The 21,473-nt window shown below is 32.6% G+C and overlaps 2 protein-coding genes across 2 annotated transcripts; one reads left to right on the top strand and one right to left on the bottom strand.

Annotated features, from left to right (window-relative positions):
• Positions 1-1,291: 1,291 nt before the first annotated feature.
• Positions 1,292-2,962, bottom strand: LOC143593157 (uncharacterized). Its single transcript, XM_077072875.1, has 2 exons — positions 2,398-2,962; positions 1,292-1,836 (listed from the first exon to the last, which is right to left on the bottom strand). Exons 1-2 carry the CDS (start codon positions 2,764-2,766, stop codon positions 1,495-1,497), a joined length of 711 nt encoding a protein of 236 aa, XP_076928990.1. The 5' UTR covers positions 2,767-2,962; the 3' UTR covers positions 1,292-1,494.
• Positions 2,963-13,575: 10,613 nt separating this feature from the next.
• Positions 13,576-18,046, top strand: LOC143593158 (calcium-dependent protein kinase 28-like). The gene is made up of 11 exons (XM_077072876.1): positions 13,576-13,940; positions 14,358-14,488; positions 14,574-14,615; positions 14,777-14,888; positions 14,978-15,226; positions 15,311-15,437; positions 15,980-16,095; positions 16,180-16,287; positions 16,375-16,437; positions 17,462-17,635; positions 17,715-18,046. The coding sequence occupies exons 1-11, from the start codon at positions 13,647-13,649 to the stop codon at positions 17,871-17,873; spliced, it is 1,575 nt and encodes a 524-aa protein (XP_076928991.1). The 5' UTR covers positions 13,576-13,646; the 3' UTR covers positions 17,874-18,046.
• The last annotated feature ends 3,427 nt before the right edge of the window (positions 18,047-21,473 follow it).

Below are 21,473 nucleotides of genomic sequence, written 5' to 3'. Positions count from 1 at the left end.
GTATTTTGACACAAAATTAAAAAGTTGTTCCACGACCTTGGAGGGGACTCACGTCGAGAAAAAGATTCGTTACTGTCGAAATGGGGCGACATAAACACCAAATGCTTGGCTTTCCATACGGTTTTCTCTCGGATGAATCGAAATAGGAGTAGCGGTGTCTCAGACGCGGAAGTCATGGATAACGCGTTAACAGAGTATCAACATAAGGTCGGGGGGCCTTCAACTACTTTGGCATTTGGAAAGAACTGTTGAGGTTTCACCCAAAATGGGGCCAGGTTTTGGATGCCGAAGCCGAAGGTGGTTCGCGTAAAAAAAGTCTAAAACATCGTCTTCGGCTGATCCAGACACGCCCATTTCCGACGCTCGAAACTTCAACTTAAGCGATAATGATGCCGTGAATACTACCGAGATGCCTCGGCCGAGGGGTAGAAGAACCAAGGGCAAGGGAAAGGGAAAAGGGGTCGCTTCGTCGTCGAATCCCGAAATGGATAATCAATTCAAAGAAATGAACTCTCGACTCCGAGATTTACACGAACTTGGAACCGAACGACTTAAAGTAAACTTGGACGTCGTCGAACTTCTTAGAAGAAATGAAATGGAAAAAGACATCGAGATTTTATCAAGTGAGCTAACCAAAGCCGACCCGAGAGTCCAATCTCTAAAAGCCGCTCGACAAGCGAAAATTTTAGAAAAATAAAACATGTAGTTTTATTTGTATTATTTTTGTATTTTTTTTAATTTGATGTATTTTTTTTATTTGGAAGTTTAATGTAATTTTTTTAATTTTAAGTTTATTTATTTAAATGATTTATTATTTAAATGACTGGGCGTCACGTGGCGCATAACGCCTGGGGGTGGAGAGTTATGACTACACCCTGTTTTGGTAAAAAAACCATAACTCTGACTGGACGCCACATGGCGCATAACGCCTGGGGGTGGAGAGTTATAACTACTCATGGACTAAAAGTGACTAGGCACCACGTGGCGCATAACGGCTCAGGGGTGGAAAGTTATGACTACGCTCTCTTTTTGCAAAAAACCATAACTCTGATTGGGCGTCGCGTGGCACATAATGCCTAGTGGAGGGGCATTATGACTACACATGGTCATAATCAAATTTTCTTTTATGCTATGTTTACATGTGTAGGGCCGTAGGGGTAACAAACTCATAACAATCACATCCAGCAATGTTATTCTGACTACAAATTTACAATATGACCTTGGAGTGATTATCTTGCAACGGCAATAGTATTTCACGCGACAAAAAAGAATATTCGACTAGTCGCGCCAAAGGGGAATGTAATTTTCTGATCAAGACTTCTTACATTAAACTGAAACATCAATTTAGTACCAAACCAACTCCTTAGAAACAACCCAACAAGAATTCAACTAGAAACCTCAAAAACACAGATAAAACACAAATACTAAACAATCATAGGTGTCACAAGTAACGACAACCAAACCAATCAACATCGTATTATAGCTTCAAAACATTCAAACCCCTCTTTCTTCTTCACTTTCGGTGTCTCCGGTCTTTGATGATGATGACAACTCTCCTTCAGGTTCACCATCACTATTGTACACAAATCGTATATGTTTCCCAGTGAACTTACCACCATTATTGGCACTTATCTTGCTCATTCCTTCACACAACTCATCCACATCACTTGAGCTTGCATTTACCTGAACTGACCACTTGGATGCATCCGAATCTTTCAGCCGAGAGTTACACTCAGACGAATCAGAATCATGGGACAACGACCTGGTTATCACCTTCTTTTCAACTTTTTCACTCGGGTCTTCTTGATTTGGCTCACTGATGACCTCATTAAGCATCTATACACGATCAGTCAAAAAAACAACCAAATTATAAGAAAATTTTGCATTAGTCTAACTAACATACATCTCAGCCTGTCACTTATCTGCAACCCGAAACCTGACCCAAGAAAACCCAAACCCGAACCCAAGAAATCACTTTAACCAAAAACAAACCCCTAGTAATTCGGTTCTGTTATTGGGTCTGGTTTCTGGATTTCGGGTCAACCCGAATAAAAGAATAGTGATTCAGTTCCGTTATATCCGAAAAACGCTACTCGTTCTTCTTATCCATCCTTGAATATTCAGTTCAGTTTGCATATTATTTAATTTATGGATGATCGATTGTTTACCGTATATATTCAATTTACTGCTGATCGGTTATGTTCGCATTCTTATTATAGCTTTTTTAAATTAGTATTATGTTTTGTTTTCTTAGATACTCGAAGCCAGATTAACCCAACCCGAAAAACCCATGAGAGATTCAGGTATGGATTAGAACTATAAAACCCGAAACTTTAACAATTTAACCCGTAGAACACCCATATATACATCCACAAAGATAATGGGATTGAATCAAACCTGAGTAAAACTATTGCTACCAGTCAAAAAGTTACAAACTTGAGGCGCATCATGACACCAAATACCGAAATCAAACCCATTCTTCGAAACCCCACTTTCTTCTTCAACCTTTTGCAGCAGAGTTTTAACTTGGCCTCTCAACAAAGACTCGCCAGAACCCGGAGTCATAGCATTCTTAACGATCATCCTTTTCTTCGAACATCTAGACGATGGAGTCTTTAAACTCCCCATCGCAAGCCCAACAATCGGTGACCCATTTTTGATATCAATCAACGGTTGTTTGTCTTTATCTTTATCTTGATTTGATTGTTTAGCCATAATTGAAGCTTGTGATCGAGTGATTCTGCGTGAAGGCAGTGGAGTCTCCATTGAAACGATTTGGAGTGGCTGGAGAATTGATTAGCCGGTGATGATTTGATTAGGGTTTTAAGGATGATTTATTGCAATTGAGAAATTATTAGGGTTCTAATGACGGTGAAAAGGGAGGAAAATATGACCGTTGGGAAATTGAGAGCGTGTTATTTGCTTACTAGCCGTTGCGAGTGGATGAGTTTCCGTTGGCCAGTGGGTTTGAGAATTAAAATTGGGCTTTGAGTATGGGCTTATTAACTCCAAGCCCAAACATATTGATCAACAAACTCCATTTTAATGGTGCTTTCAGTTGGACCCGTTTAAAGCCCGGAACTGGTTATACACTTATACCTTATAGCTGATGCAGGTCTTTTTATACCCGATGAAATACTGAAAATATATTTTTATGTGTATCTTACAACTTTTATGTTTGAGTTTTTAAAATCTTAAAACATTTATGTTTAAATTTTTAAAACGCATATTATAAAGTAGATAATTTGTAATTGAGAGAATTTATGGTTATTGTAAATTGTAATATATTTAATTGTTTTACAAATAACAAAGCAAATTTAATATTTAAATCAATTTATTTTCACGTAAATTATAAATTTAAATCAGGCATTAAATAATTGAACCCATACCCGGTTATACCCGAATTTGATCATATCATTCCCGGGTATATAAGGTTGGGTTTAATCCACAATACACGTACCCAAACACTACCTGATTTCCCAATGCCCGATAATACCCCAACTCGGTTACATACCCGGAACGGGGTATTATAAAAACATGTTTTGTGCACCTCTCATTGAAAGTAGAGGTGTGGGAATTGGCTTCTTGGCTCAAACTGGTTCGAGTTAAAACCGGATTTGTTTGGTCAAGTATGGTAAAAACCGGGTTGACTAGAAGTTGGTTTGGGTTGAAAACCGGTTTTAGGAGGGAAATGCTCAAGCATGTAGGAACCGACTAGTGTCGGTTTGAAACCAGTTAACTGGTTACATATACATTTTTCAAAGCGGATTGGGTCGAAACCGGTGTCAAGACACGAGAATACAAACCGATCTACAAAATACAAATCATCAGGTATGATAAGGTTGGGAACCCTGTTTCAGTGTGATATTAGGTCAGATCAAAAACCGGTTTACAAGGTCCAAACTAACTGATTTTTTCCCATCTCTAATAGAGAGAAAATAGAAATATGCAATAAATTCATTTTTAAAATTTCCAATGAAAAAAAAGGTATTGTTCTCATTAATTAGTGAATACAATAAAACCCTATAAATTAATAGTTTTGAGACCGAGATAATTTATTAATTTAGCGAGATATTAATATATCGAAAATTAATAATTTATTAATTTAAAGAGGTTTTACGTATGACTTTTAAATTTCTAAGGGCAATGTACATTCATAAATTAATTGAATTTGTCAAGTTCATTGTTTTTGAATATTAAAAGGTTAGTTCATTGTGCTGAAAAATAAATTACAAAAATAAGTTTCAAGGCAATAACTCTTCACAATTTTTTGTTGCAATATTAGAAGACAATGCTTCCAATTTTTAAGTCCAATGAGAAGATTTAAATATGAACTGAATATAAATTTGAAGTTAAAAAAAAAACAAACGACTATAGATTCATTTTTCCAAAAAAATCCTAGAATTTTGAATCTTTTAATAATTATTAATTTATATTTTTGTTGGGACCAATATATATATATATGTGTGTGTGTGTGTGTGTGTGTTGGGATTTCTGACCCAGGTTCGATTCATGCCCACATCATTTAGTTTCGACGACACCAGATGATGATGGAAGACGAGGCGAGTATGTTGCGTTCACTAGTTGAATCCTTGAACTGAAAGGATTTTATCTCACCGCACTGTCGTGTCTTCGGGAGAGCGTTATGGGTGTTGGCCTTAGGTGAGACGAGTGCATCCCGATATGGTGAATTTAGTCAGTAGCTCATTTAAAAGTTTCATTGACCGTTTAAAAAAAGAAAGTAAATAGATATGTTGTTATTCTTCCTTCAAAGAAATTCGTATGTTCTCATCACTTTATCAAAACACATACTATTTAAGGACTTAACGTGAGAAAATAGTCAAAGTTGTTTACATTCGGTTATCTATCTATTCTAATAAATAACTACCTATTTTTGCCACTTGTCACTCTCATAGCCATCTTCACCCTTTTTTCAACATTTCAACATATGATCCTTATATTTTAAGTTATTTCAATATATGAATTCAAGTATATTTTTATTAAATGTAAATCATATTCAATTCATTCATTAATGTTAGTGGTGAAAGATAAGAAAACAAGGAAATCTCAAAATTGAAGTTGCAGATTTATTAGAGCAAATTTTAAAATCATAGGTAATTAAAATCATAGCAAACTATAACTTGTTTTTAAACTGGGATTGGAGAGTGGTGCATAATTTTTTACATAAGATTAGTTTCAAATTTGAATTTAAAATTTTCTCATATGTATTTGAACTCAAAAAAATATGTATTTTCTTAATTTCTCCAAACATTTTATATAAATATTGCAAACATGAAGAATACATATTATATATATCTTGGTGTTTAGCATTAAATCATTAAGGTTGAATATTATAATTATAATCCATATGAATAACGATTTACTATATGAACTATCTATCATTTATTTATATAATTTTTTTGTGTAGTATAAATGGTTAGCAACAAGAAGATCAATATTTTTCTTTATAACTCAGACAGAAATGTTCCAGAAACATATATTTTATGATTTGAATTATACTTTTTTATACATTTAAATATATTTAATTTAATATGTCTTATAAGACAAATTACTTAATTAAAAGCATTCAAATTTTAAACCAAAAAATATGTTTCAATCCCTTTCCACTATTTTCTCTTTCCAAAAATCATTTAAATTATATATGGAAACCTAGAATATCGTTTTCATCAGTTATTTACATTATTCAATATCATATTAACTTAGTAATTTTATTTTTATACAAATACAACGATTTGAGGTTATGTTAGTGTTACATGTTGGTTAATACATAATTAAAGTGTCTATTAAAGTTTATATTCAAAATAATAAAGTATCACAATTTTTTTTTTTTAAAAGTTACTGTTGGTTGAACATGACTTTAAGGTTATTATTTCTTTGTCATTTTCCACTCATATGAAATTAAACAAGTCATTTTGTTATATTTAAATTTTGGGTTTTATATGTTTCTTGATTATACAATTGTTAATTTTAATATATAAAATTAATTAAAATTTGTCATATGCAGTATATTAATTACAACAAATAATTTATCATGATTAATTAATTTCAGATTCTGAAGACTCTAAGGATGATTATATCATTAAAGTTCAGGTAATATGTTTTTTTGGAATAATCATGTTTTTTTGGATAGGAATATTGGATTTTAATAATCCCTATTAAATGGTGTTGGCCGATAATAATCCCTATTCGTTTTATCGCCACTGGTGGTCCCAAATTCAAAAAAGTTGGTCCCCAATGGTCCCCCGTTAAAAATGACTTAACGGCATTATAGTTTTTTCTGAATTTCAAACCAATGTTTTAGGGCTTTTGATCGTTAGGAGGATACGAGTCGATTGGTGTAAAACTTAGCTCGAAACAATGATCCAAACGACTTAATTTTGGTTAATTGTAAGTTCAAACATCCGAATTGAAGCATTATTTCGTCATTTTGAAGAACTATTTCAAACTAAGTTTTACAACAATCGACTCGTATCCTCCTAACGATCAAAAGCCCTAAAACATTGGTTTGAAATTCAAAAAAAACTATAACGCCGTTAAGTCATTTTTAACGGGGGACCACTGGGGGCCAACTTTTTTGAATTTGGGACCGCTAGTGGCGATAAACTGAATAGGGATTATTATCGGCCAATATCATTTAATAATGATTATTAAAATCCAATATTCCTTTTGGATAAACATGAGCAGATGATCTCAAATGACATCATATATATTAATTGATCAAAATGTATGACATTTTATGCGTATGAATATTTTTTTTTGTTAGTATCATGGATATATATTATTATTTATCTAGGGTCGCGATATGTACTTGAATAACCTTATTTGTTACATTAATAACTATACATGGCTATATCAAGAGTTAAAAGCAGACATATATGTTACCTTAACAAGAGTTACAAGCATACATGGACTAAAGATTTTGATTTTTGATAAACAATATATACCAACCAATACAATCATAAATGTAGTGTACAAGAAAAGTCTTGTTTATTTGTAACATATTTGTGTAATCTTATTTATGTAATTTCTGTAATTTTTATATAAACTGTATTAACAATAAAAGATGATTTTGTTGACTGTAATTCACTTCATAGTTAAAGTTTAAAATTTTCATCAATTACCTGTGTAATACACGGACCTCAAACTAGTTATCAATAAAACAAACTCATTTAATCTCTTATAAAATGATTCAATGTTCTTCCCTAACTTGTCAATATGTGTCTAGCTTACTTGAGACATAGGTATATGTCTTTTAATGGAGAGCTCACAAGTTCAAACCAATACAAAAAAATATATTATTTATGTAAGTATAGAAGAATTATCATTTGTCTTAAGTAAATATACAAGTGCACAACTTAACTATAGAAATGTTGTTTTTCTCAAAATTGCTAGAATGATATCTTACTAAAATAAAACTAAACTTGTGCATTAAATAAATAACACGCCTTATGTCACCCCCAGCACATGGTATTAAATATAAAAAAATCTTATTAAAACATATGATTCAAACCAAACATAATCCAAATAGAAAACATGACATAACAATTTATTCCTTAATTTCCATTACCTGAAAAACATGCGAGAGTGTCAACTAAAATATTTGTGAGAACATGGGTTTTAAATAGGGGTGGCAACCTTGACCCAAACCATTCCAAATGGGTCAATTTGGGTTGTTTTAAAATTCAAATGGGTTGATTTGGGTCATAGGTTTTAATTAAATGGGTCAAAATGGGTCACTTGAAATTCCACATTTTTATTTTTGGGTCAAAATGGATTGATAAATTTAACTACATGGGTCGATGTGAGTAAGTGTCTTAAGGAAAAGTGACATGTTTGGGTTGAAATGGGTTTTAGATTGGAACGATACGGTTTAGGTTTCGGCTCGGATCAGCTTTCGTGCCGACACGAGTTTTAGCACTGGACGAGTTAGGTTTCGGTTTCTTTCGAGTTTTCGCACTAGACGGGTCGATTAAGGTTTTTGATTCGTTTTCGTCGACATTTCGGTTTCGGTTAATTTGTCGGGGGGTTTTTTTTTTTTGATGAACGAGGTTAACGGAGAAAATATTTTGGTTTTTTTACTTTTTTTGTTATTCGTTTATATTTTGAGTTATGATTTTTTATTTGTTTTTTTGAATTTTTTTTGAGGGATTTTGATCTTAATAGAAATCATCAAAAAATATTCAAAAAAAAAATTAATAAAAAAAATCATAACTTAAAAAATAAAACAAAAACAAAAAATGTAAAAAAACTAAAACGTTTCGTCCGTTGTCCTCGTTCAAAAAAAAATCGACAAATTAACCGAAACTGAAAAGTCGACAACAACGAAACAAAAACATGCTGAAACAAGCTGTTAAGTGATGAAAGGAACTGAAAAAATGCTAAAGCAAGCTGTTAAGTGCTGAAACGAGCTTAAAAATCGCTTAAACAAGCTATTAGATGCTAAAACGAACTGAAAAATCGCTTAAACGAGTTGTTACGTGCTGAAATGAACTGAAAATCGCTTAAACAAGCTGTTACGCGCTAAAACGAACTGAAAAATCGCTTAAACGAGCTGTTACGTGCTGAAATGAACTGAAAAATCGCTTAAACAAGCTGTTACGTGCTTAAACGAACTGAAAAATCGCTTAAACGAGCTGTTACGCGCTGAAACGAACGGAAAAATCGCTTAAACGAGCTGTTACGCGCTGAAACGAACTGAAAAATCGCTTAAACGAGCTGTTACGCGCTGAAAAATCGCTTAAACGAGCTGTTACGCGCTGAAAAATCGCTTAAACGAGCTGTTACGTGCTGAAACGAACTGAAAAATCGCTTAAACGAGCTGTTACGTGCTGAAACGAAATGAAAAATCACTTAAACGCGTTTTGACCCAAACCCGTTTTGACCCGTTCCAACCTTGACCCGTTCTAACCCGAACCTGTTGACCCTAACCCGTTCCGACCCGAACCAAAACAACCCTTTTTTAAATGACCCGTTTCGACTCTAACCCGTTTCGACCCTAACCCGTTTCAACCCTAACCCGTTCCGACCCATGACCCGTTTCGACCCAACCCATTTGCCACCTTTAGTTTTAAATGATAAAATAATAGAAAAATAGGTTTTATGTTGAAAACATTTCATATGTGTTAAGTTACTTTGTATATTTTTGTGATTACAACCAAACATTTGACACGTTTAGCGAGTCGCTTAATCCACGATTAGACTAATATGTTTAATGTTTAATGATTGTCGAATTCTGAACATACATGCATCTACCCGAGGATTGAGTTGGTAGGTTGGGCCAATAGATCTATCATCATACTACCACGGGCTTAACAAGTTAATGGTTGTCATTGCGAATATGTATACACTTGTAATGATCACACATAACGAATATTGTGAAATAATGCTTGAATCAAATAGCATGTAAAAAATTGATTATGCATGTTTCCACCCCAAAGTATAAAACATTTAAAATCATGTAAAATGGGCTATGAATCCACCTTGCTTGATGAATGAACACTAACACGAGCAAGAGTTTGTTGAACCGGTCACTGGATGCCCTAGATTAAGTTTTGATTTTTAATTTAGTTAGAGTGTCGCATACTAGAATGTTTTAAACCAAGAGCATAACCTCCAGCAAGTTGATTCCCAGGTATGAGTCACGGGTCCAATGGGATTATTTACGCCACTCTTTCCTTCGACATAATCGTTTGCTTGTCATATACATACATACCCGGTTTATACACTATTTGTATACTAGCTCAAAATGTTTTAAAATGGTTTTGATAAATAAGAAAGTACGAGGTTAAAAGTGTAATATCATAGAGTTTTGGGTTTTATTGACATTTAGGATATTATAGGGTTCAAAGTGTAAATATTATAATTTAGGATATTTATTGACATTAATGAAAGTATAGGGTTTAAAGTGTAAATATTTAAGTTTAGGATATTTATTGACATTTATGAAAGTTTAAGTGCCAATTATGTAAATATTATAATTTCTAGTTATGATAACATGGGTCAAGTTATTCTACAAAGGGTAACAAAAATGAGAAGTGTGAGAAGCCATAAATAATTGACATGTGTTAAGTGGGGACTAAAAGAAAAAGGGTATAGAGTTAATTGTACACATTTTTTCTCTTCACATGCAAGACACATGTTAAGACCTCCATCATTTTGGAACATTTATAACTTTTTCGTACGGTATTCTTTAAAAAAAAATTCATCATAATAACAAGCGTTTTCTTATCTTTAATATGAGTATGATCTTTGTTATATAAAATTTAAAAAAAAATCACGTCATTGTGTCTTTTCGTACACCATTGTGTCTTTTTTCGTCATTGTGTCTTTTCGCACATCATTGTGTCTTTTCACTTATCATTGTGTCTTTTTTCGTCATTGTGTCTTTTCGCACAACATTGTGTCTTTTCGCTTATCATTGTGTCTTTTCGCACACAATTGTGTCTTTTCGCACACAATTGTGTCTTTTTTCACCATTGTGTCTTTTCGCTTATCATTATGTCTTTTTTCGTCATTGTGTTTTTTCGTCATTGTGTCTTTCAACTCATCATTATGTTTTTTTAAATACTAATAACACCGTTGTGTAATAATAATATGGAAAAATAATGATAAAATAGCAACAAATTATCTAATATATAAAACACAATGATTAATACATGTTACACAATAACTTGAAACATAAAACACAATGGTAAATACGTATAACACAATGACCTAAAACGTAAGACACAATGGTGAATACGTATAACACAATGACCTAAAACGTAAGACACAATGGTGAATATATATATACCACAATGACTTGAAACGTAAAACACAATGGAAACAACATATTACACAATGACTTGAACGTAATATACAATGAACGCAATACTATTTTTCTCAAATTAAATGAATTTGTCATATGTCAATCCGAATAAAAGATAATGAACGTATTACAAAATGACTAAAATTTATGACGAACAAAACGACACAATGACGTAATCTTTGCTTTAATTTTTTTCTTTAATATGAGTACCAATTGAAAAATATATTGCTCAAAATCTATAATACAATTCATATGAAAACTCAACTAAAAAACACAATGAACAACAAAAAAACACAATTAAAAAAATATATTATTTTTTTATTTTTATATAACAATATGATACTCATATTAAAGATAAAAAAACTCTTATTATTATGGTGAATTTTTTTTAATAAATAATGTCGTATGAAAAAGTTATGGACATTTTAAAATGATAGGGGAATTGACATGTGTCTTACATGTGGAGAGAGAAAGTCAACAAAGGCGGGTTAATACCTTCATGCCCTTTCCATAAATTTTTATTTATTAAATTAATCTCAGTCATTCAAATCTAAGATCAATGGACTTGATTCCTTCTCACCCTTCTCATTTTTGTTGTCATTTGTATTTTAACTTTACCCATGATAACATTATGAGTTTTTGAATATCATAAGAATGTTCATAGTTGTTCATGTAATTATACTTGATCTAAGATCTTGAGAAAATAATTGTAGTTTCTTGAAATAACATGGTCATCATAATCTTTTAAAGCAACAAGTAAGGTTTTATTAACAATTTATGATAATCATGATGAGAGTATATGAACAACTATGAAGATTCAAAAGAAAACTCAATAACATAACAACAAACTAAAAAGAAATTCATAAGAACAAGATCAAAATCAAAGAAATGTGAAGAACAACAAAGAAAACATGTAAACCTTACTTGATTATGTCATAGAGAATTAGATTTTGTGTGAAAAATAATGAGAATAAGAGTGTCTATTTATAGGCCAAAAGTTAAGGTTTAAATACGATTTAGATAGAGATAAAACTTGTTTAAAAATTAAAAGGTAACCTTAATCATAATAATAATATAAAACGATAAATAATAATGATAATATGGTGATAATGTACATGGGCAAAATCCCCTTTTCCTAACTTAATTTTTTATTTAAAAGAACCATATAAAATTTACTTGTTTTATTTTTAAATTAGAAGATTAATTTAAATACTTAGGATAAATATAGTAGTAATAAAATATTTTGTTACATGTTATATTAATCTAGACAATCTGGATCAACGTGTCATATTAATGATTAAGCATGTTTATTGTCAAATGAACATAGGATATATAGTTACACATACAAAAATAATGTTATTTAATAAATAACATATATTTCAAAACTAATAAATGTAGACACTGAAATAAATACGAGAACATAATTAAATACGAGTACAAAACTAACGTTTTTGCTAGAAAAATTCATTGATGTTACACCTTATATATTAATAAAATATGCTACCGTATTAATATTACACAATATATGTTTATAATTATTCAAGTAATAAAAAAAAGCCGATTCGATTAATTCAAAAATTCTTTATTCGATTCGTTGAACACTCCTGGACGCTAGGTTTTGGGGTGATTTGAAAACTGGTTTGAATAGTGTCAAACAAAGTAAAACCAGTTAAGCCCAAATCAAATATGTTTCGAACCCGAAATCTAAAGAAAAACCTTACTGGATTGGATGATATCGGTTTCACACAAGATTCAAAATCGGGTTCATCCCAAACTTATTTCAAAATGCGATTTTAAGCTGGCATATCAAATGAGATTGTTCCGGTTTCACCCAAACCAGTTTTGGATCCGAATCTATTTTGGTTTTGCACCTATATCCTATGATCATATTTATGGGTCTTACTCTAATTTTTTTTCCTCTTCGTGATGCTTATTTCACTAATACAATAATGCAAATGGATTATCTGCCATCTTGTTTTAACTTGTTAGAATATTTTTCATTTTTTAGCTAGAAATTTTTATGTTAACTTATCATTTACAAATTAGAATAAAATGTGAAACTCGAGAATATTATTGATCTGTTGAGACCTCGTCAAATGTGTGACACATGTTTGTTAAAAACTAATATCTTCTTCATTTTCCATACAAAAATCTCCTTTCCTAACACTATTATTTTCTTGTCAATAGAATAAAACTGATTTTGGTAGTAATAGTTATATCAGTTAAATAAAAATTATAAAATTAATACGTTTTTAAGCTAACTCGAGCTTGATCAATTAAGTTGAGATTTCGGTCCTTTCATTATACTTATTTTAAGGCTCAAGTTCGTTTAAACTCAGTTTAATTCAAGCTTTTAACGAAACAACCTCAAATAGTTTACATGCCATCTTGGCTCATTCACACCACTAACATTAGAAACCTCTTAAAATATTTGGTTAGATAAGAGTAGAGTTCAAGTCTACGTGAAAACCGTACTAATAAAATAAATTCCTAGTTTGTTATTGGATTCACATTGTTTTTCCATTATACCTAGAAGATACTAGTTTTGAGAGTTGCAATTAAAAGTAGTTTGTTTGTAAACTCACCCCATCATGTTGTCGTCATGAATGTTTATTGTAACCGTCAAACGTGTTGTTGAGCTGTTCTACAGTTACATTATATTTTGACCACCTCCCTTTCTCCTCTCTTTCCTCCTATCTGCTACAAACTTTCCTCTTTATTTAATAATTAATAATCCATTTCTCACTACATCTATCTACTTTTATTATTATTATGAATTGTTTTTCAATTCATCATCATTATAGTTATACTACCACCAATGGGTAGCTGTTTCTCAGCCACCAAGATCAGTGGCTCCAACAGCAAATCCCGATCATCCACCACCTCCGTCAACCACCACCGCCGGAAGAAAAACAACAAGCCGTCCGCTTCACGACGCCAAAATGGAGTGATCCCGTGTGGTAAAAGAACAGATTTCGGGTATCTTAAGGATCTTGATCAGAGGTATTTGGTTGGGAAGTTGTTGGGTCATGGTCAATTTGGGTATACGTATGTTGCTACCGACAAAGATACTGGAGATCGTATTGCTGTCAAGAAAATTGACAAAAATAAGGTTACTTACTTCTGTCTGTCACTTCTTTCATTCGAATCTTTAAACTTACTATGTCTTGTCTTTTCCTTTTTTAACATTTTGTTTATTAATTTGGTTATTATTAACCTTACCTTTTTCCTTTTTTTTGAAAGCCAATTATATTATTAACCTTAGCTAATTTCTAGTGAACAATATAAGCTGCTTATTATATACAGGACTTGCTGATTAATTTGACATTTCATTTATTAATTTGGTTATTAATGTTTTATCAACTTTAGCTAATTTGTAATGAACAATGTAACCTGTTTATTATATACATGACTTGATGATTAGTCTGACATTTTAGTTAATTATATTGTAGACCCTTAATATGTCTAATTTAACAAAATCAATGTTTGGTTATGTTATTGTTAAATAGTTTTTTGTATTTCGTGACAGATGATCCTTCCGGCTGCTGTTGAGGATGTGAAGCGCGAAGTCAAAATATTGCAAGCGTTAAGTGGTCACGAAAACGTGGTTCAGTTTTACAATGCATTTGAAGATGATTCATATGTGTATATAGCTATGGAGTATGTTCTGCATTTTGAATCTTGTCAAAATGAGGATTTAGATTCTTTTTTGAAAGATTTTGATTATGAATTTGTTTATTTTCAGGTTATGTGAAGGCGGTGAATTACTGGATCGGATTTTATCAAAGTAAGAACTCATTAAGTTTAGATTCATAAAGTCGGGATAGATAATTTGCAGTTAAGATTTGCTGTTATTATTTTCTATTGCAACTCCTAAAACTATAGTTTGTTTGCCCTAAAAAGTAGAGTAACGTACGTTTACAAATCTCGATTTTATGATGTTTTTAGGAAAGACAGCCGTTACACCGAGAAAGATGCCGCAATAGTTGTAAGACAGATGCTTAAAGTCGCAGCACAATGCCATTTACATGGTTTAGTACACCGTGACATGAAACCGGAGGTATAACTATCAATAAGTAATAAAGATTAGTAACTCGTGAAGGTCAATACTCAATAGTCAACCTTACCGTTATTTCATTATTTTTGTAGAATTTTCTTTTAAAGTCACGAAAAGAAGATTCATCTTTAAAGGCTACAGATTTTGGATTATCAGACTTCATAAGACCGGGAAAGAAGTTTACAGATATTGTCGGTAGTGCATATTATGTTGCCCCTGAAGTTTTAAAACGCAAATCAGGACCTGCTTCTGATGTATGGAGTATAGGTGTTATTACATATATTTTGCTATGTGGGCGTAGACCCTTTTGGGATAAAACTGAAGAAGGCATTTTTAAAGAGGTATTTTTGCTTAAAACGTTACGGTATGTATTATTATTTAAACTTACCTTTTTAACCAAAGTTGTATGAATATTAATTTAAAAGGTATTGAGAAATAAGCTCGATTTTCGGCGAAAACCGTGGCCGAGCATAAGCACGAGCGCTAAAGATTTTGTGAGAAAATTGCTCGTTAAAGATCCCCGAGCACGGTTCACTGCAGCTCAAGCACTATGTATGTTTCTTACTACATTTTTTAGCTTTAATTTTGTTGTATTTAACGTAGGCTTGTAAAAGAACTTAATGAACACGGACGTAATATGTTCGTGGCTGTTCATTAACTTTAACCAAACAAAAGATCGAACACGGACAATTAGACGAACGGGGTTTTCTTATTCCGTTCGCGTTTGTTTATGTTTGTTCGTTAATAGTGTTAATGTAAATGAACGGTTCACAAACGTATACGAACGAAAATAACTGAACTTAGATGAAAGAACATAACTGAGAGAACGTTAAAAAGTAAAGTCAACGTCAGTTTATCACTCCATTGTGCCTATAAAATTCATAAAACTTTAGAAACTCTAAATTATAATTGCCAGTTGAATTAAGTGAATATACACATGGACATAAATGGACAAATGTAAATGAACGCTCACGAACAAGGCATGCGTTCATGTTCGTTCGTTTAAATAAATGAGCTGAGCGTTTCATATACGGTTCGTTTACCGGCCTAGTTATATACGCCAATATGTGTTTTAACTTGTTGAACTTTTATAGCACACCCATGGGTCCGGGAAGGTGGAAATGCGTCTGAAATTCCTCTCGACATTTCTGTTTTATCAAACATGCGGCAGTTTGTGAAATACGGACGGTTGAAACAGTTTGCTTTACGGGTACATGGTTTTTTTTAATTTAATTGAATTTTATTTTTCTTGATCACCCGATTAGTGTTACTAAAGATGGATATTATGTTGCAGGCATTGGCTAGCACTCTTGATGAAGAGGAACTAGCTGATCTTCGAGATCAGTTTCATGCAATTGATGTAGATAAAAGTGGTGCTATTAGTCTTGAGGAAATGAGAAAGGTATGTTAAATTAGGGGGTGTTTAGATATAGGTTTTAAAGATACTTTTATTGGTATAAAATATAAATTTAGAGTGGTGTTTGATTAGGCTTTAGCTAAAGACCTACCGTGGAAGATTAAAGAATCACGTGTTTCAGAGATTCTAGAGGCGGTAAGTGTGTCATTTTTGATAAAGTAGCATGTGGTTATTATTATTATTATCATTATCATTATTCTATTAGTATCCCCTTTGAGTCTATAACAGTTCTTGCATTCAGGCCTTTAAACGAACTGAACGAACACAAACAGTTAAACTAACAGGGTTTTCTTGTTTGTAAGAAAATGGAACATGTTCTTGTTCGTGTTTGTTCGTTCAGAAAGTGAACGTGTTCACAAACGTAAGCGAACGTAAACGAATGGATATAACTGAACATAGATTAACAGATATAAACGAACATAACTGAGCAGAAACCTGTTAAAAGTAAACGTGAATATCAATTTGTTGGGCCTGAAAGAATAGTAAAACTAGATTAAGTTGTGACGGGTGATATTTAATTTAGTATAGCTACAGTAAATTGTAATGGGCCTGACAGTTTAACATTAATACACAAACATAAATTAACGAACATAAAGGAACGTAAACGAACGAACGTAGATGAAAGGACATAAATGAACGCATGAGACACGTGTTCATGTTCGTTCGTTTAACGTTTACCAAACAAACAATCAAACACGATCGAGGTTTTCTTGTTCGTGTTCGTTCGCTATGAAAATGAATATGTTTGTTTTAATAGTATAAATGGACGGTTCATGAAGGAACGAATTACTATAACTTAACATAGATTAACGAATATACATGAACTAACTGAGCTAACTTACACCAACTAAAAGTAAATGGGAATATTAATCTCTTGGGCCTCAAAAGTTACAAAACTAGACTAAATTGCAATGGGCCTCTTGACAATTTAAATGAATGCACAAACTAACTAACTTAAACAAAGGTAAACTCAAGAACATAGACGAGCGGACATAAGTGAATGAACGGGGCATGTATTCATGTTCGTTCGTTTAACTAAATGAACAAAAAGGTATGTTCGTGTTCACAAAGCAAACTATTATGCTCTTGTTTTGTTCGGCCCGGCCCGGCCCGACCCGACCCGTTTGACCCATGAGTTTAAGCGGGTTTCTGGATGCAGATAGACAGCAACACGGATGGGCTAGTTGATTTCTCAGAGTTTGTAGCGGCAACTCTTCATGTTCATCAATTGGAAGAACATAACTCTGAAAAATGGCAACAATTATCGCAGGCTGCCTTCGAAAAATTTGATGTGGACAGAGATGGGTACATAACTCCAGAAGAAATCAAAATGGTAAGACATGTTTTCAATGTTTTTACATGTCATTGACTTTTGAGGTCAAACAAATGTGCCTAATTGTTGACTTTTGCAGCATACGGGTTTGAAAGGGTCGGTGGATCCGATTATAGAGGAGGCTGATATAGACAAAGATGGGAGGATTAGCTTGCCTGAGTTTAGGAGACTTTTAAGAACCGCAAGCAATGTTTCTAGCCCAACTGCGCATAGAGCTTCACGTAAAAGTAGGGTTTAAAAACGTAAAGAAACAGAATAACCAGACTTCATGTTTACATATGTTTTATACCGGGTTTGCAAAAACAGAGTTTATGTTAGTCTTTTAAGTTATTGCTGTGGTGTGTATAGTTTATGTGCCTTAAGGTTCATCATTCATAGTGTAAGTGAAAAATCGTTTCTATAAGCAGTTCATTTTTCTCCTATAGTCCTGTGTTAGCTGTTTTAAATGATTATTAAGTTGGTTTAAGTGAGCTTAAAACTACCAATATGCATTATATTTAAGGTGATTAACAGTTCATTTTTCTCCTATAGTCCTTGTTAGCTGTTTTAAATGGTTAAGTTGGTTTAAGTGAGCTAATATAATTATATTTAAGGTTGACACTATGACCTTGTAAAACCACAACACATGTTCTTAAGAGCCGATTGAAGACCAATGAGTGTTGACTTTACGACCTTGTAAAACCACTCTAGATCAATAAAGACCAAGTCATAGGGTATTCAAGCTACGATTTCACTAGTTTTTAATTTACGCCTTGTTCTTGAGTTTTTTAACCAAGGAAAGAAAATGAAAGGAGAGGGAAAGATAAGAAAGGGAAGGGAAGGGAAGGAAATTTTTTTTAATTAGGTGTGTTGTTGAGTTGGAAGGATATTAGAGAAAAGGAAAGGATAACTATGTTAAGGATAACTATGTTATCTTTAGTAATCATCCCATTTTTGGGAGGATAATTTGTTGAGAAAAAACATCAATTTAATCCCTCCTAACTCCTTCTACTCCTTTCCTTTCCCTCCTTAAAAAAACTCAAGAACACCCATTTTTTAACTATCCTTAGTTTTTTTTTCCTTTCTCTCCTTTAACAAAACTCAAGAACAAGGGAAAATTCTGAAAATGTTCTTTTTAAAGAGAGAGGTTTCTAAAATGTCCTTACTTTTTAAATTCTAGAAAAGTTCCTTATAAACATGTCACATGCGATGGTATTCGCAACGACTGCTTTTTAACTCCCAATCAAAAATTGACACGTGTACATAACCCGTCTTCTCCGGCAAGATTTCAAACAAACCCATCGATAAAGGCAAGTTTGAGAAAAAGTTAGAAACCGTCGACGTCGAGGGTCTTTGGAATGTTCCCATCGTCGTCAACAAGTTTACAATCCTGTCGAAAAAAGATTGTCTCCAAAGTTGCCGTCAAAGGCGCATTTAGATCCAAACTTGTCTTTTACGTCTAGTTTTAGTTTAGAAGTGTTATAAAATTTAACATCAATATTTTTGAATCAGTTCTTCAACAATGAATTCAAGACAAATGATAGAATTGAAGTTGTGGATATGGGATCTGGTTTCCTTGACATCATGTCATCATTGTTATGCCATTTGCCACCATAACAAACACTACAACGTTATCAAAATCCATGTCTAATGAACATCGGCAACAATGAATGATACTTTCTTACTGTTTGAGATATATAAGTTAAGAAGTCAAGAGTTTAGAACCCTTAACTGAATTTAATTAGATAATGATGCAAAATCGTCTTCATCGGCAAATTTGGATACATATGTGTCTTTGTCGGCAAGTTTAGAGAAAATAAGATTGTCGATCGGATTGTGAAACCCCTCGACGTCGGCGAAAACATTCCAAAGATAGTCGCATACGGCAGTTTTTGAATTATCCCAAAAGTTGCCTTTATCGACGGATTTGTTTCAAATCTTACCGAATAAGACGGGTTACAAACACGTGTCGATTTCTGATTGAAAGTTAAAAAAGAGTCGTCGCATGTAGGGATTTTTTTGAAATTTTAAAAGGATGGAGACATGTTAGGAACCTCTCTTTAAAAGAGACATTTTAGGAATTTTCCACTCACACTATCGTTAATAGATTAGTGTTGATTTATTTACTACTATATTTACGTTATTGTTTATAATCAAATTGTTTTTTATACCAACTCAAATTATTTATGAAAATGTTATTAAATTATTATAATAAATAAATATTTTATTTATAAAATAAGTTATATAAATTAAAGTATGAAAGAAATAAAGAGAGTGTAAAAAATTATATATATTAATGATCGATTCTAAAATGAACAATTATATATATTTTTATTATTTTACTTAATTACTATACTTAACATGATTAAATTTAAAAATAAATATATCGTACAAGTAGTGGCGAAACTTAAATGAAAATGCAGAGTGGATTGATTTTAATACGTATAAAAATGAAAGAAGAACATATAAGTGGCAGAGTGTTTTAATAGGCCTTTACGTGCATGGGTTTGGAAATGGAATAGGAAAGTTTTAATCAATATTAAAGCTTTGGAACTTGATGATATGTGTACTCTTCTGCAATGGGTAGTTTTGACAAATGCTAAGGATAAATGGACTTGGTTAGAGAATACAACTTTGTCCGTGAAAAAAGCTTTGTATAACGCAAGCGGAACAGCAATTCTTTAGCTCTGTATAACGGCAGTAGAACAGTAGTTCCTTTGATACGTGCTAAAATAATTGGGTCCCGAATAAGGTCAATGTGCTCATGTGGAAGACAGATAAGGACAAATTGACAACTAGATAAGGTCTAGCATTTCGTTCTACCCTGATCATACCTTTGGTTATTCGCAACTTGTGTGAAGATTGCCTGAAAATTTTTGATCACCTTCTCACCTTGTGTTATCTTTCCATATTGCAGCCCCCCCCGAGGGGGGGGGGGTGTAAAAAGAAAAAGAAGTTAAACGACATTCTCATGAATGCTTGTTGGTGTATTTGGCTGGCGAGGAATGAGACTATATTTTCGGGAAAGACTCTGACGGCTTCCGAGGTGGTGAAGTATATAAAACTTTGGGTTATCTTTGGATTAAAAGTTGGGTCCTCATTTAAGTCGTTGTTGTGGACCGATTAGTGATTTTGATTTCTAATGCGGTTTGTTCTAGCGTCTAACGACTTGCTAGGCGTGCTTTTTAACGAAAATCATGGTTTGAAAAAAAAGGCACCTGACCGGCCCATACTCCACTCCATCACCCTTGTACACGGGTGATTATCCATCCATCCAAGCTCTCCATCGCATGCTCACACACGCATGACCATAGGAAAGAAATCATTTGGCAAATAGAATCATTTGGTTAAATAAATAGGGGAAAGTTAATATACAAATGAATTTAATGTGTTAATTATGAGAATCAAGTAGGTTATATATACAGGTATAGTAATTATGTAGTTACATCATAAAGTAAATTACTTTATGATGTAATTACATAATTACTCTATTTGTATATTCTTACAATTATCACGTTAATTTTCTTTGTATTTAATCTAAACTCTAAATATATAGCCACGTAGGAACATTAGCATATGGATTTTGGAGTAAACCCAAAATTATTTGATTTATACATCACTAAGAATTATTTATCACGTAAAATATTGATCGCCTTTTGGCTTTCTTTCGTTCTAGTGACATCAGGTGTTTATTTTCATTAACGTTATACGAGTACAAGTCTCATGAAGTGAACATTGGATGAATTTTAGAAATAAATTTTAGTTGTGTGTGTGCTTTTTATTCAAGAAAAAAAAATTTGCTACGCAAAACTATTTAATTTACACATGATGAGTTCTCAACGTCTTGTTCGGGTTTTCA

Source organism: Bidens hawaiensis, unplaced genomic scaffold (genome assembly GCF_021521415.1).
Source record: "Bidens hawaiensis isolate Kalapana, Puna unplaced genomic scaffold, B.hawaiensis_p1.1 tig00041733_1, whole genome shotgun sequence".
Classification (NCBI taxonomy): Eukaryota; Viridiplantae; Streptophyta; class Magnoliopsida; order Asterales; family Asteraceae; genus Bidens; species Bidens hawaiensis.
Note: the sequence above shows the minus strand (reverse complement) of the source record. Positions and strands in the feature narration are given on the sequence as shown.